Raw genomic sequence first — 12,352 nt, forward strand, 5'->3', positions numbered from 1 at the left:
TCTTTTTTTACTTTCTTAAAACGTCTTTTTTACAGTATTAAGCATAGGTCTGTATTTGTACAAGAAGCAACAAAACCGTATTACTGAGCGGGAAGTCTCCAACCTGGCAACAATGTTTGTGCAGCTATCGCTTGACAAAGGGGGCGGCGCCTGAGAGCAAACGTCATATCATCCGCCGCGCTGTGATTGGCTGTGGATTCTCACCCGACACAGCTGTGATTGTTTTTGTGCTGAGGAGGCTCTGCTGGTGCTGTGTTGCCAGTGCATTTATTACAGCTGGACTGGGTGTTCAGCTCTCATGTCTCCCACCAGGTATGTGAACCAGGGACCGGAGAACTGGCTGTATTGTTGTGGACGAGTCCTGAATCATCTGCAGAGTTGCTAAAAAAAAGACCCTAAAACCTGTGGTTTATCAAGGTAAGGACCAGCACCGACACCCTGCAGTCAGCCATTCCTCACAGAGAATATATGAGTATTGTTTCTCTTTTCTTCTCCAGTGCCAAATGTCCAGCTTGGAGAACAGCTGCTGGAGCTGCTCGTGTCCATCAACATCTGAATCCAACCTCCCATCATCTGGAACTAACTGGTTGGCCTCCAAAGCAGCAGAAATGATGTCCATCATCTCCTCCGTGCTGAGCAGTGCCTACGGCTCCCTGCACAGTGTTCGGACTGCCAACCTGATCCGCAGGGGTCTGGTGCTGTTCACGGTCGGGGTCTTCCTGGCCTTGGTGCTCAACTTGCTGCAGATCCAGAGAAATGTCACCCTGTTCCCGGAGGAGGTGATGAGCACCCTGTTCTCCTCAGCCTGGTGGATCCCTCCCTGCTGTGGCACTGCAGCTGGTAAGTGGACTTTAAACTCAAAACTGGAAAATCATGTATTATTCATAGTCATATGATGCATGAGTCACATTTGTAGGCTGCAAATATCTAGCACGCATTCGTTTGTTTGACAAAAAAAAAGTTGATTTTGAGTGTTTTTTCCGCTAATAAACCATTAATTCATTTAATTTAGTCGTAAAGTGTTAGTTTTCATGTCAGTCTTTGGTGGTTTAGTTTGGTTTTATCTGCCATTCAGTCGTCGTGTGGGGGGAAAAAAACAAAAACGTTCTGGCACAGCTGTTGGCGTTTCTCGGCCTCGGATTGGTCAGACAATACGTAAGCTGCGCACTTATTGGCTGATGTCATAACGGGTGAGCTCGGAGGGGGCGGAGCCAGACAGGAAAAGGAAGTAGCTGAGAAGGATCCGTGTCAGACTCCGCCCACCATGTGCTGTGAACGCAACACAATAGAGGAGTTTTACACATCAAACGTACAAAGATTATATTCTCAGAAATGAGTTAAGAGAAGATTTAGGCAGGTTTTAAAATCGTTGGGTGCAACTTATTCTCTAATATAAAATAAATGAATTAAAAATTATTGATTCATGATATTATTAAATTAGAATTTAATATGTATATACACGATTGGTAAAATATTAGTTATACTGTTATAATGACCTTTAACTCTTTCATAGCTTTAAGGTCCAAATATTAAAAAAAATGCTTGTATTATAATTGTAATATTACATTAAGGCATGGTAATAATATGCTTTTTATTAAAACAAAAATAACCTTTGCCTATTTATCATTATATATTCTCAGTAATTCATCTTATTCCATAGTTTCTTCTAAATTGTTGTTTTTTTTCTTTTTTGTATTATTCTGTTTTATATTGTATTGCACTTTTTTTTTTTTTTTTTTTTTGTTTTTTGTTTTTTTTTTGTATTCTGTTTTTATTGTAAAGTGTACTTGGATGGCCTGAAAGACGCTTTTAAAATAAAATGTATTATTATTATTACTGTGCCTTTATATGTAAACGTTAATGGGGAATACTAACAATTTTATACTGACAAACACAAAAAATATAAATTTGCTTAATGTTCAGCCTTGACATTTCAAATATTAAAAACACAACTAAGGCAGCAAAAACAGACTTCCACATTGAGGTTATTATGAAATCAATCATAATATGTTTCTGCTTATGAGTGACTCATCAGTTTTATTATGCAACTGTTTGGTAAAATGTGCCAATGGTTGTTTAAAAAAAAACATGACATCGTCTCTCGCCAGCAGCTGCATCAGCATTTCCTGCTCTCAGCGTTTCTCTGAACTTCTGCTTATCTTGTGTAACGTGGATCTTTCTGTTCCTTTTCCCACAGCTGTGGTCGGGCTGCTCTATCCCTGCCTCGACAGCCATTTGGGAGAGCCGCACAAGTTCAAGAGGGAGTGGGCCAGCGTCATGCGGTGTATCGCAGTGTTCGTTGGCATCAACCACGCCAGTGTTGTATCCTTTCGTCACAATCAAGTCCATCGTTTTCCAATGTGTGAAAAAATCAGATATTTGCAACATGAATTGTATTAGATAGTAGGAATGTAGATCTTTGGGCTTCTCACGATTCGATTCCGATTCCAATTCTTAGGGTCACGATTCCATTCAGAATCGATTCTCGTTTTAACCGATTCTCGATTCAAAATTGATACACTGCATAGTGTGTTAAGGCAAATTATGGTATGAAAACAATATAGTTTGTATAAGATATTTTCCAATAAACTGATTCCAATGATGAAGTAGCACAAAGGAAAACTTAAGACAAAAGGTAATATTTATTCATGCTAAACAAATAAAAACTTATTTACTGTACAAGAAATAACTTGCATAAATTAAAATGTCTAAATAAAAGCTTAGACCAGCTGACCCTTTTTTCCAGAAGTAAATCTCAACTCTCAGTGACTACAAGAATAAGTTCAAGGTATACAAAAAAAAAAACTTCTGTTCATAAATGAAATTTGCCTAAATAAAAGCTTAGGCTAGCTGCATTTTTCTCCCCAAAGTTACAAAAATAAGCTCTACACAAAGAGCACAAACTGGTGTTTAGTGGGATTTTTCAAAATAGAAACTTTTTTTAGTACGTCTCAATTCTCAGTGACTACAAGAATACATTAAAAGCTTAAGTTGTCTGCTTTTTTCTACAATGTAACTGGTGTTTTCTTTGATATTTCAAAAATAACATTGTACAGTCACAGTCGGTACAGCATATTTAAGACCTATGTGATCTAAACTTAAGACAGTTTAATGTTTTTTAAAGCCTAAAAAAAATTTTAATTGATTTTTGAAGTTTATGAATCGATTCAGAATCGTGATTCATATGTGAATTGATTTTTCTTTTTTTTATCACACCTATTAGATAGTAGGGTGTGAGCGCCATGTGAAGTCTTTAATAATCCTCTGCTGTTTGACGTTGTCCTTAACTTCCTGAAACCCAGAAACTGAACATTGACAACAGCGTGCAGCTGTCACTCACACTGGCAGCTCTGTCTTTAGGCCTCTGGTGGACATTTGACCGCTCCAGGAGTGGCTTTGGCTTGGGCGTCACCACTGCCTTCCTAGCTACCGTCATCACACAGCTGCTGGTCTACAACGGCGTTTACCAGTAAGATCTCTCTTCATATATGAACCTAATCAGTGTTTATGCTGCTCCGTGTAAGTGTCTGAAGGAAAGGAAGAAGGTTAAGGAGTTGGAAGTGCTTGTATGCCTTCAGAATAGTTGTTATCTGTAACACTTGAAGCTCTGAAGTGTGTTTATGGTAATCCACTTGTCAGTGGGAGTCCAATTAATAAGTCTTACCCCTGCTCCACTGGAATTTCATTAAATTCAAAAGGTACTTGTAATTCATGCAGGGTTTACTCAGAGTGAGCAGAAAGTGAGAAATGAGGTGGAAATCATGTCTAAAGTTTGACACTGTTTAGTCAGCATTGTTTCCATGATAACTTGTCCATAGTACGTGCGACTCTGCCATGCAACAAATTTCCTCTACATGAACATTCGTTTGGACTCAGTTGTCCGTTGATTCTCATTCTCAGGTACACATCACCAGACTTCCTGTATGTGCGCTCCTGGCTCCCCTGTATATTCTTCTCAGGCGGCGTTACCGTGGGAAACATTGGACGACAGCTTGCCATGGTAACATGCGCCTTTTAACCAGTGATAAAAGTTTCTGTGTTTGAGCAAAAGTTAACTTACAAAACTCCGTATTTGTTATGATTTAAGTTATTATTAGAGCTTGACTGAGTAATCAGTGCAATCAGGTGTTTTATTTTTGGATTTTTATTTAACATTGTATTCCAGAAATACAGTATCACGAATGAAAAGTTTTCGTTTTATTTTCCTAATAGCTCAATTTGAGTATTCGTTTCTTTGTCTAGTTAGTTTATTTTATTGGATTTTGCATTTGTTAATTGTGAAAATAGGGGGTAGGACTTGACAAGACTAGGTTTCTTATGTATTTTATTGAAATAGGCTTTTTATTTTTTTTTTAATTTTCATGAGTTTTTCCATTCATTTTCATCTATTTTGATCATTCAAAATAAATAATTAAATAAATACAAAAACATTTTAAATGTCAAAAATAAATATTGGCTTTTTTATAGTAAAAAAAAGAAACAATATCTGTATCGTTCATTAGGTATTATCTAAAACAATTCAAAGTTTTACTATATTTTAGTTTACTTCTACTCATAACGGTCCCTAAAAAGTGTATTTATTATAATAAACATTAGGTTTGTATGCATTATTAGGAAATATGTTGGTTAGCTTTTTCTAGAGGTGGGACGATACACTGAGTTCACGATACGATAGACGATAATGGGCTCACGATAATGATACGATACAGTATTTTTGTAAAGGAAAAAGACAAAAAAACATTTTTATTTGACTTGACTATAACTATCACTCTTGTCCTCGACCATATATGTTGTCAGGCGAGACATCATCCCATCTTAACTTTTTAACAATCTGACTTTCTGCTCAAGTTTCTTCAAACATTATTGGGTTTCTGACTCTGATGGATCCTCTGTGAGCTAAACCAGTGCTCCTCTCATCCAATAAGACTCCTCATTGACTCACGCGTACAAGGGACCTTGTCGGCTTTTTTTAAATTGGCATTTTCTAATTCAGGAATAGACGGAGGATTATTTTTGGTTAAATACAGCCAATAAGCAGCAGCATCCCTTCTTATTCTCTGCTTAAACTTTAGCACACAGGCTGCAAATACGCCTACTTAGCAAAGCCTCAGCAGCAGATAATGTTGTCAAATGATTTAGATTAGTGCAAAGAGCACTGGACACCCCCCCCCCCCCCCCCCCCCCGTCATAATTATCCCATCAAGCCAGCTTTGATGTGTTCATTAAGCCTGTGGCCTGAAGCTTTACCTCATTCTGTCTGTAAAGTAAGAGTCCTGTCAGTCCCTCAGTTTGACTCAGTGAAAGCGTGAAAGCAGATTAAGAGCTGTTGTTTCTCCCAGTGGCAGCGGCACACAGAGCCAGTCAGGACTCGGCTGACCACAGGCTCGTTTGCCACTTGTTGTGTTTGTTTGTGATGAGGCCCGAGGAATGTTGGCACAAGTCTGAACTTGTGCTTGTTCTTTGCCATTTTCTCCCTTGTTTCTGTCCAGAGGGCGATTTTTAGAGAAGGATCAAGGAGAACTTAAAAACCAAGTGACAGTGAAAACGGTTCATAGGATTTGAAAACAACATTTTGAGTCTTTCTCTTTTGCAAACAATAAGTATTCAAGCAAAGACAAAAAAAACATCCATTCACATTCATTAAATGCTACAAATGAATAAGAAAACTAGGTGTGACTGTATAGATTTCCGTCTGCCTTTTTTAATAACCTTCTAATAAATGACTAATGCATATTATTATGGTACATAAGCTGTGGTTTAGTCTTTACTAGTACAAAATATTATTTTACTGTTGTAGGAAGTAGAAAATTCCTGACAGCAGCAATTCAACTGTTCACTTTGTGCTGTTTGGACTGAGCTTTTTAAAAAATAATAAATCAATTTCATAAAGTGCTTTTTTTGGGTACTCAAAGCCGCTTTACATGAGACAAACGAAAATAAAGAAAGCAACATTTAAATTAAATAATATACGTACTTTATATGTACAATCACAGTGACAGTTTAGTTCCAGGGTTGTTTCACAGCAACAAGTCTGACACTCTTTGACAATAAAGATGATTCTGATTCTGATCTCTTCATCCAATAGATTGAATGGCGCTTTTTTTTTTTTTTTTTTTTTTTGCTAACAAAGGCTTTATTGTCTTCCTCAGGGTGGAGTTGAGAAACCTCACATGGACTGATGAATGAACTAAAGACCAGCAGAGTGTCGAGCAACCACGCCAAGGGCCCGCCAAAATAAAAGTGGATCAGTTAATGTGACGAATGAGGAGAAAAAGAACAGGAGCAAAAAAGACTCATTTTGACTTTATTCTTCATTGTCATGTCAACACGCAGGTCAAAAAAAAAAAAAAAACTCCCTATAATGTGCCATTTCCTGAGCATTTGCTCATTGCCCTCTCCTGTTGGACGCCGTCAGCAGTAAAGCTCCCCGCACCACAGATTGGACACTGCTTGGGTTTGAAGTTTAAGATGGACTAGTTGGTTTGGATTCATGGAGCTGGTGTGTGGTATAGAGTGACCAGGAAGACATGGTTGGGCTATTCCATTGCCTGGTTGGATGTGTTGTTGTTTTTTACATGCTAGCTTAATGATGTTCTAATGGTCAACAAAAGGGAAATGTGTTAAAATAAATGTGCTTATTCTCCCTCCGATGTGTATTCGGTGGCGTAACAACAAATTAGAGGACTTTCTAACGAAACCAAATTCAAGTATTTATTTAGTCCTTTTTGTGAAGCCCCAAACCAAATGTATTCCAGTCCGATGACAAATGATGCTTCAGTTTGGATAGAAATGAAATGTTTTTTTGGTTAAAACTAAGGCACAACCCGCCATGATAGATCTGAGTTTGGATTTCAGTTCTTTCTTTAGCATTTGGCTTAGTCAGCGTTCACAACACACGATAGGTGAGAAGAGGTCAATGGGATGCAAGTATAAAGCGCCACTCCAGTAAATTCAATCCCAGCACACCAGTTATTGGTGTTTATGACTGGCAGATTGCCATGTTTCACTGACATAATCACAGTATTTTCGTTTCTCGAGGATTTGATCATAACGAATATAGTCAAAAGACTTATTTTTATATGATTTTGTTCCTGGTTAGTTTGAGGCAAAAAGAGAAAGTTTGGAGCGAACATTAAAGTGTCGGTGTGGACTGAAAAACATGTCGGTAATTTGCACACACACGCAGGGTCACGACAAGCCGCACAGGTGGGCCTTGTTTTAGAGGAATGTACCAAATATGTACCATAAAATCCTTCCTACTGTGCATTTACTTTTTTTCCCCCCATTTATTTACCTTTGTAATCATGTCCCATTTGGTTTTGAAACCACATAGTAGTGATGGTTTTGGAAATTTTCCGAAAAAAGGGAAGGGAGGGTATTACATATGATTTGCAATCTGTGATTGCCTGTGTATAATAGAATGTAGTGCATTTGTCACTATACTTAGTATATCCTTTGTATAAACATGCCATCACTGCTTGTATGTGCATCAGCTCGCCTTTGTCATCAGATTGGCATTATGCCAACCTCGGTATGTTTGGGAGTGTCGAGGTGTAACCAGGCTACACATGAGCTGATTACTCTTCTGTTATTTATTATTTCTGACAAATGTTGAGACTCATTACTTGTGAGGGTATGCAGTGTTGATCATACAAAGAGGGTGAAATTTGTCACAATATTTGAAGAAAAAAACCAACATGGTGTCAACCTTTGTTAAACACCTTCCTGGTAGCATTATGGAAGGAAACTTGATTTGTGATTTTAGCCAATATTCTGTGTTATAATACGGAGGAAGCTTTATATTTTTTCTTTGATAAAGGTGATGAAGTAACTACCATGTGTTTTGTTGGTTCTTTGTGGGTGAGAGATGTCAAGTTGTATCGTTTTTGCTACTTTGAATTCAAGTGAAAAATAAAAAAAAAATTGACATGGATTAGGTGTAGAATTCATGTTTATGTGATTATACAATAAGTAAATATTTTGGTCTTAGGAGAACAAAGGTTTTCGTATCAATGATATGTTTTCAGCATTGACCCTATAGACACTTGGTTGTAGAAACCAGCTGCATTTGAAGTGTGAGGCCGTCTGCAGCTGATGGTGGTGTTGTGTCTGCTGTCATGGCCAAGTTGAATAGAAAAGGACATTCTATTGTGTCTCTGTCAGTCTCTGAGGCCATCGTCAGTCCTTCGGCTGCATCTTCTCTAACCCCCCTGCCTAAGACCCAACCAAAAAACCTCCCCCCACTCTTGTGTGTCACTGGGATCAGAAGGAACTGCCCCCTCCTCTGCTTCCTCTGTCCACCCTCGGTGAACACGCCTTTCTCGAGGGCAGACTTCTATTTATACCTAGCAGGGGACTGACAGTTAACCTTTTGCACTGGGGGAAATATCTGGGAGTGAGGCCAAGATCTGCAGGCTGTTCTCAATGTATACCCTCACTCTGTTTATCTATATCTATCTATATCTATATCTATCTATCTATCTCCATTCTCATGCAGGAGGCAGTGATCCAACGCCACACGCCACATCTTTCCTCCTTCTTTTCTTTCACTTCATTCACTCCACTCGTCTCAAGCAAGATAATTGGCCAGCCTTCAACCTCCTTTCATTTCCAGCCTCAGCGAACTGAAAGACTCCATTAGAGCAACCCCTCATTGCCAAAAGCTCCCCCTCTATCTCGCTTTCTCCTGTTTCTCCGTTACCGTCTCTGTCCTTCCTGCAAGGCAAGAAGACAAGCCAAGGCCCATCTGATCTATTGATCTGTGCCATTGGAGGATAGGTTTAACGCTGGCAGACTGTGTTTTCATCTCTCTGCTGTAGAAATGAAGACTGCTCACGTTCTTAAAGCAAAGATGAGGGCAGTGAAGGTGTAACTGGGTAAATATCAAGAGACATATTGTCTACTTTTGTTGACAAGCTCAAGTATGGTTTTAGGCCTTTTCGAAATCTTTTCTTTAACAAAAATATTACGATAAACCATTAGCAATTGTACTTTTCTATTGTTCTTATCCACCATATTCCTTGAAGAGCTATGTAGATATGATTGTGGATAAACTTCCTGTGTGTTTAAGCAAGTACCAATAGATTAATAATTCTCTCTCTAAAATACTTTAGTTAGGTTCCAAGCTTTAGTTATAACTTATATGTTTTATCAGGAAACAGAATTTGAAGTTGCAATCGGGAATAACATGGACACAGAACCAAAACTGTAGTTTAGAAGATTAGTTTAGTTTTGGATAACCTACATCTAAACAACTTTTGCATTATTAACACCTAACAGACATGAGCAACTGCAGCCTGGTTTTGTGTGGCCCCCAAAGTAAATGCACAAATTGACTCCAAACACCCGTGAGATGACGCTCCAAAAACAACACACAAGACGACTACAAATAAAATGCAGGAAAAACATGCAAAATGACATTAAAATACACAGAAAACCACACAAACATAAAGAACACGCAAAATGAGAGAAAATATAACAACATACCCAAAATGATTCCATAAAACACACAAGACGACTACAAACATACAAAAAAAAACATACAAAATGACTATAAAATACACCAAAATTACTTCAAAAGCAAAAAACACAACGAAAGTACACAAATAACACCAAAAAACAACAAGAAGACTACAAAAATACATCAAAATAAAAGAAAAAATAAACAAAACAACAAAAACATGCAAAAAGAGAGAACATGTACAAAATAACTACAAAAACACACAAGATGATACAGAAATACAGAAAGAAAAAAAACCTAATAAATTCTCAGATTGGTTATTACAAAGCTGAAATGAATGTTGCTTATTTGGCCCTCGGATCGGACAATTACATGTTTTGTGGCCCCTACTGTGAATGATAAAATGTCAGACTGTGGTTTAACGGAAAGAAGGAAAACACTGGTGTTTATTCTAAAGTAAAACAGACTCTGCTGGATTGCTCTTCAATCAGTAGTGATGGCTTTTGTTACCACCAGATGACAGTGTTTATCCTCTTACATCGTTTGGACGTGGCATCATTGGACCCCCTAGTGGAGGGACATGGAAAAGCCTTCAGTTTTTTTTTTTTACAAATGTATCCACTTTATTAGACTTTATCCCATGAATAAGTAATTTAAATGAATTACCTTTCCATGCTTCAAACTGCATGACGTAGAGAATTAAACATGGGATGGCAGGGATTGTGATTTTAAAAGAGTGAATTTAAAAAGTGAGTCATGTGCATGATGGAAAAGGTCAATGAAATGGGTGATGTGTGGAGAAAATATAGTTTCACACACATTTTTTTTTTTTTTTTTTTGCCAATAGGTCTTCAGTGGCAATAATGCCCTGCTCTCTGGTATATAATGAAGGGCTGTGCATGACAGGAGGAGGAAGAGGAGGAGGAAGGGGAGTCGTTTAGGTCTACTGAGTCTTCATTACAACAGAGCTGGGTCCACTCCTGTCCTCTGCCCTCACTCCATGAGCAGGCCAGGAATAATGAATTACAGTGGATGCCATGGGGAGGACTGAGTAGACATCTTTTTAGCTCAAATTACCACTCTGATCCCATTCCTAAGTCTCAGCTCTCTGCTTTTTCTCTATATTTTTATCCTGAGGTTAGTTGCTTGGTCAACCTACACCCCCTTTCTCACCCATTCTCCAACTTATTTAGCTGTGATTCCCACATTTTCTACCTTCCATGCACTACAATAAGAACAAATCTGTGGAAAGAAGACTGATTCACAATTATTATTATTTTTTTAAAGTCTAAACAAGACATTATGTCATCTGGGATTTATCAGAGCAGGGCGTCAGCATGTATGTGTGCACAGCCTTGTGTGAAATTTCTCCTCCTTTTAACCGCAGGACAATAATAAAATGACAACATGAACCTCAGGTGATGGCACATTATTATACATGCTATCCAAACAAATCCTTCCCAGTGCAAATTAAACACACCCGGTGCATATTGAAAGCCAGATCAGACTGTGTAAAATCGACAGGGGTATTAATAAGACCAGCAGAATAAATAAAACAAAATCAAGGTGAGCATTTCCATTGCAAGATGTATCCTGAGACACCAGCAGCTATGTCCTCTGTGAACTTACAAGGAAAACAAATGCTTCAAATTTCACACAAAAGCAGTGAATACCTTTTTAAATTCCATAAAAATGTATTTAAAAAAAAAAAAAAAAAGTGGAAAAATGTAAAATCACACACAATAGTTTAACTCTGTCTGTCATAACAATAGTTATTTTAAAGAAGTTTCTTTAAAGTGTGTTCATATTTGTCAAAGACTGGAATATACAAATAAAACAGATGTATCAATGGGTGCCAAACTTGTGACAGTTTAAGAAACAAGAAAAAAAAAAAAAAATCTAATTAAAATTTTTATTATCAGTCACTAAACATCAGGAATTACATGTTTCTTCTCTGTCAATGAATAAATATTAACAAATGTTTAGAATATGTTTTTAAATGTTTCATTTCATCCAACTTTCTTTCTTTTTACAGTTTTGTAGCACTATACAGACAAAAAAAAACAAAACAATAATCAACTAATGACATGTTTAGAAAATGTAAAAATTGTGGAAAAAAGGAAAAACTTTTGGAATAATAAAAAAAAAACCATTAAATGTTACATTTGCATAACAGTGACGAGGTGTTTTAATGCTTTCCCATAAAGAATTATCTAAATTTATCCTATTTGGAGTTTATTGCTAATGTTTGTGAATCAAACAAGTTACACACACAAAAAAACACAAGCTTGTGCACTTAAGATATTCATTTAAATGATACAACTTCTGTTAGATTTGAGCTTTTTAAGCATAATGGGCCGAACAGGAGACCCTGATGGGTTGGAAGTGACCCGCGGACCTTACGTTTGCACCTTTGTAAAATATGTGAGATTATTTTAAATCACCTGAGGAACAATTTTTATAAAAAAAAATTTTTTATTTAAAAAAAGGACATTTATCTTCAGTCACGTGACTCATGTTCACATCAGTCCCTATGACGCACCAAAGTTGAGTGTTTGTCATGCTTTAATGAGACTACACACACACACACACACACACACACACACACACACACACACACACACACACACACACATACCCGTTTTTATCACACCGTGAGGACCAATGACAGAATGGTGTCTTATGGGATCCACCCTTTCTGAAGGTCATACAGATCTGATTTTAACTTCTAAAATCATGAAAAATTTAAGGGAACACACAAATCACTTGAAACATCTAACACTCACTGAAAAAGTTCAAACCTGAATTTTGATCCTTCTGAGGACCAAACCTGAGTTCTACCTCCCCATGGGGACAGTACTGTTCTGCCAATTTGTATACAATTACAGCACT

At 37.4% G+C, this 12,352-nt stretch overlaps 1 protein-coding gene across 1 annotated transcript; it reads left to right on the forward strand.

Moving 5' to 3' along the window:
* The first annotated feature begins 202 nt into the window (after positions 1–202).
* LOC114460327 (insulin-induced gene 1 protein-like) lies at positions 203–7,835 on the forward strand. The gene is made up of 6 exons (XM_028442257.1): positions 203–417; positions 498–840; positions 2,198–2,322; positions 3,303–3,469; positions 3,901–4,000; positions 6,150–7,835. The coding sequence occupies exons 2-6, from the start codon at positions 504–506 to the stop codon at positions 6,177–6,179; spliced, it is 759 nt and encodes a 252-aa protein (XP_028298058.1). The 5' UTR covers positions 203–417; positions 498–503; the 3' UTR covers positions 6,180–7,835.
* Positions 7,836–12,352: the final 4,517 nt, after the last annotated feature.

This window comes from Gouania willdenowi, unplaced genomic scaffold (assembly GCF_900634775.1).
Source record: "Gouania willdenowi unplaced genomic scaffold, fGouWil2.1 scaffold_424_arrow_ctg1, whole genome shotgun sequence".
Taxonomy (NCBI): Eukaryota; Metazoa; Chordata; class Actinopteri; order Blenniiformes; family Gobiesocidae; genus Gouania; species Gouania willdenowi.

Bases quoted from the DNA above. Each gene is read 5' to 3' on its own strand.
- LOC114460327 (XM_028442257.1), top strand. From the start codon at position 504: ATGTCCAGCTTGGAGAACAGCTGCTGGAGCTGCTCGTGTCCATCAACA. The intron at 841-2,197 runs GTAAGTGGACTT...CTTTTCCCACAG, and splicing joins CTGCTGTGGCACTGCAGCTG to CTGTGGTCGGGCTGCTCTAT. The intron at 3,470-3,900 runs GTAAGATCTCTC...TCTCATTCTCAG, and splicing joins GTCTACAACGGCGTTTACCA to GTACACATCACCAGACTTCC.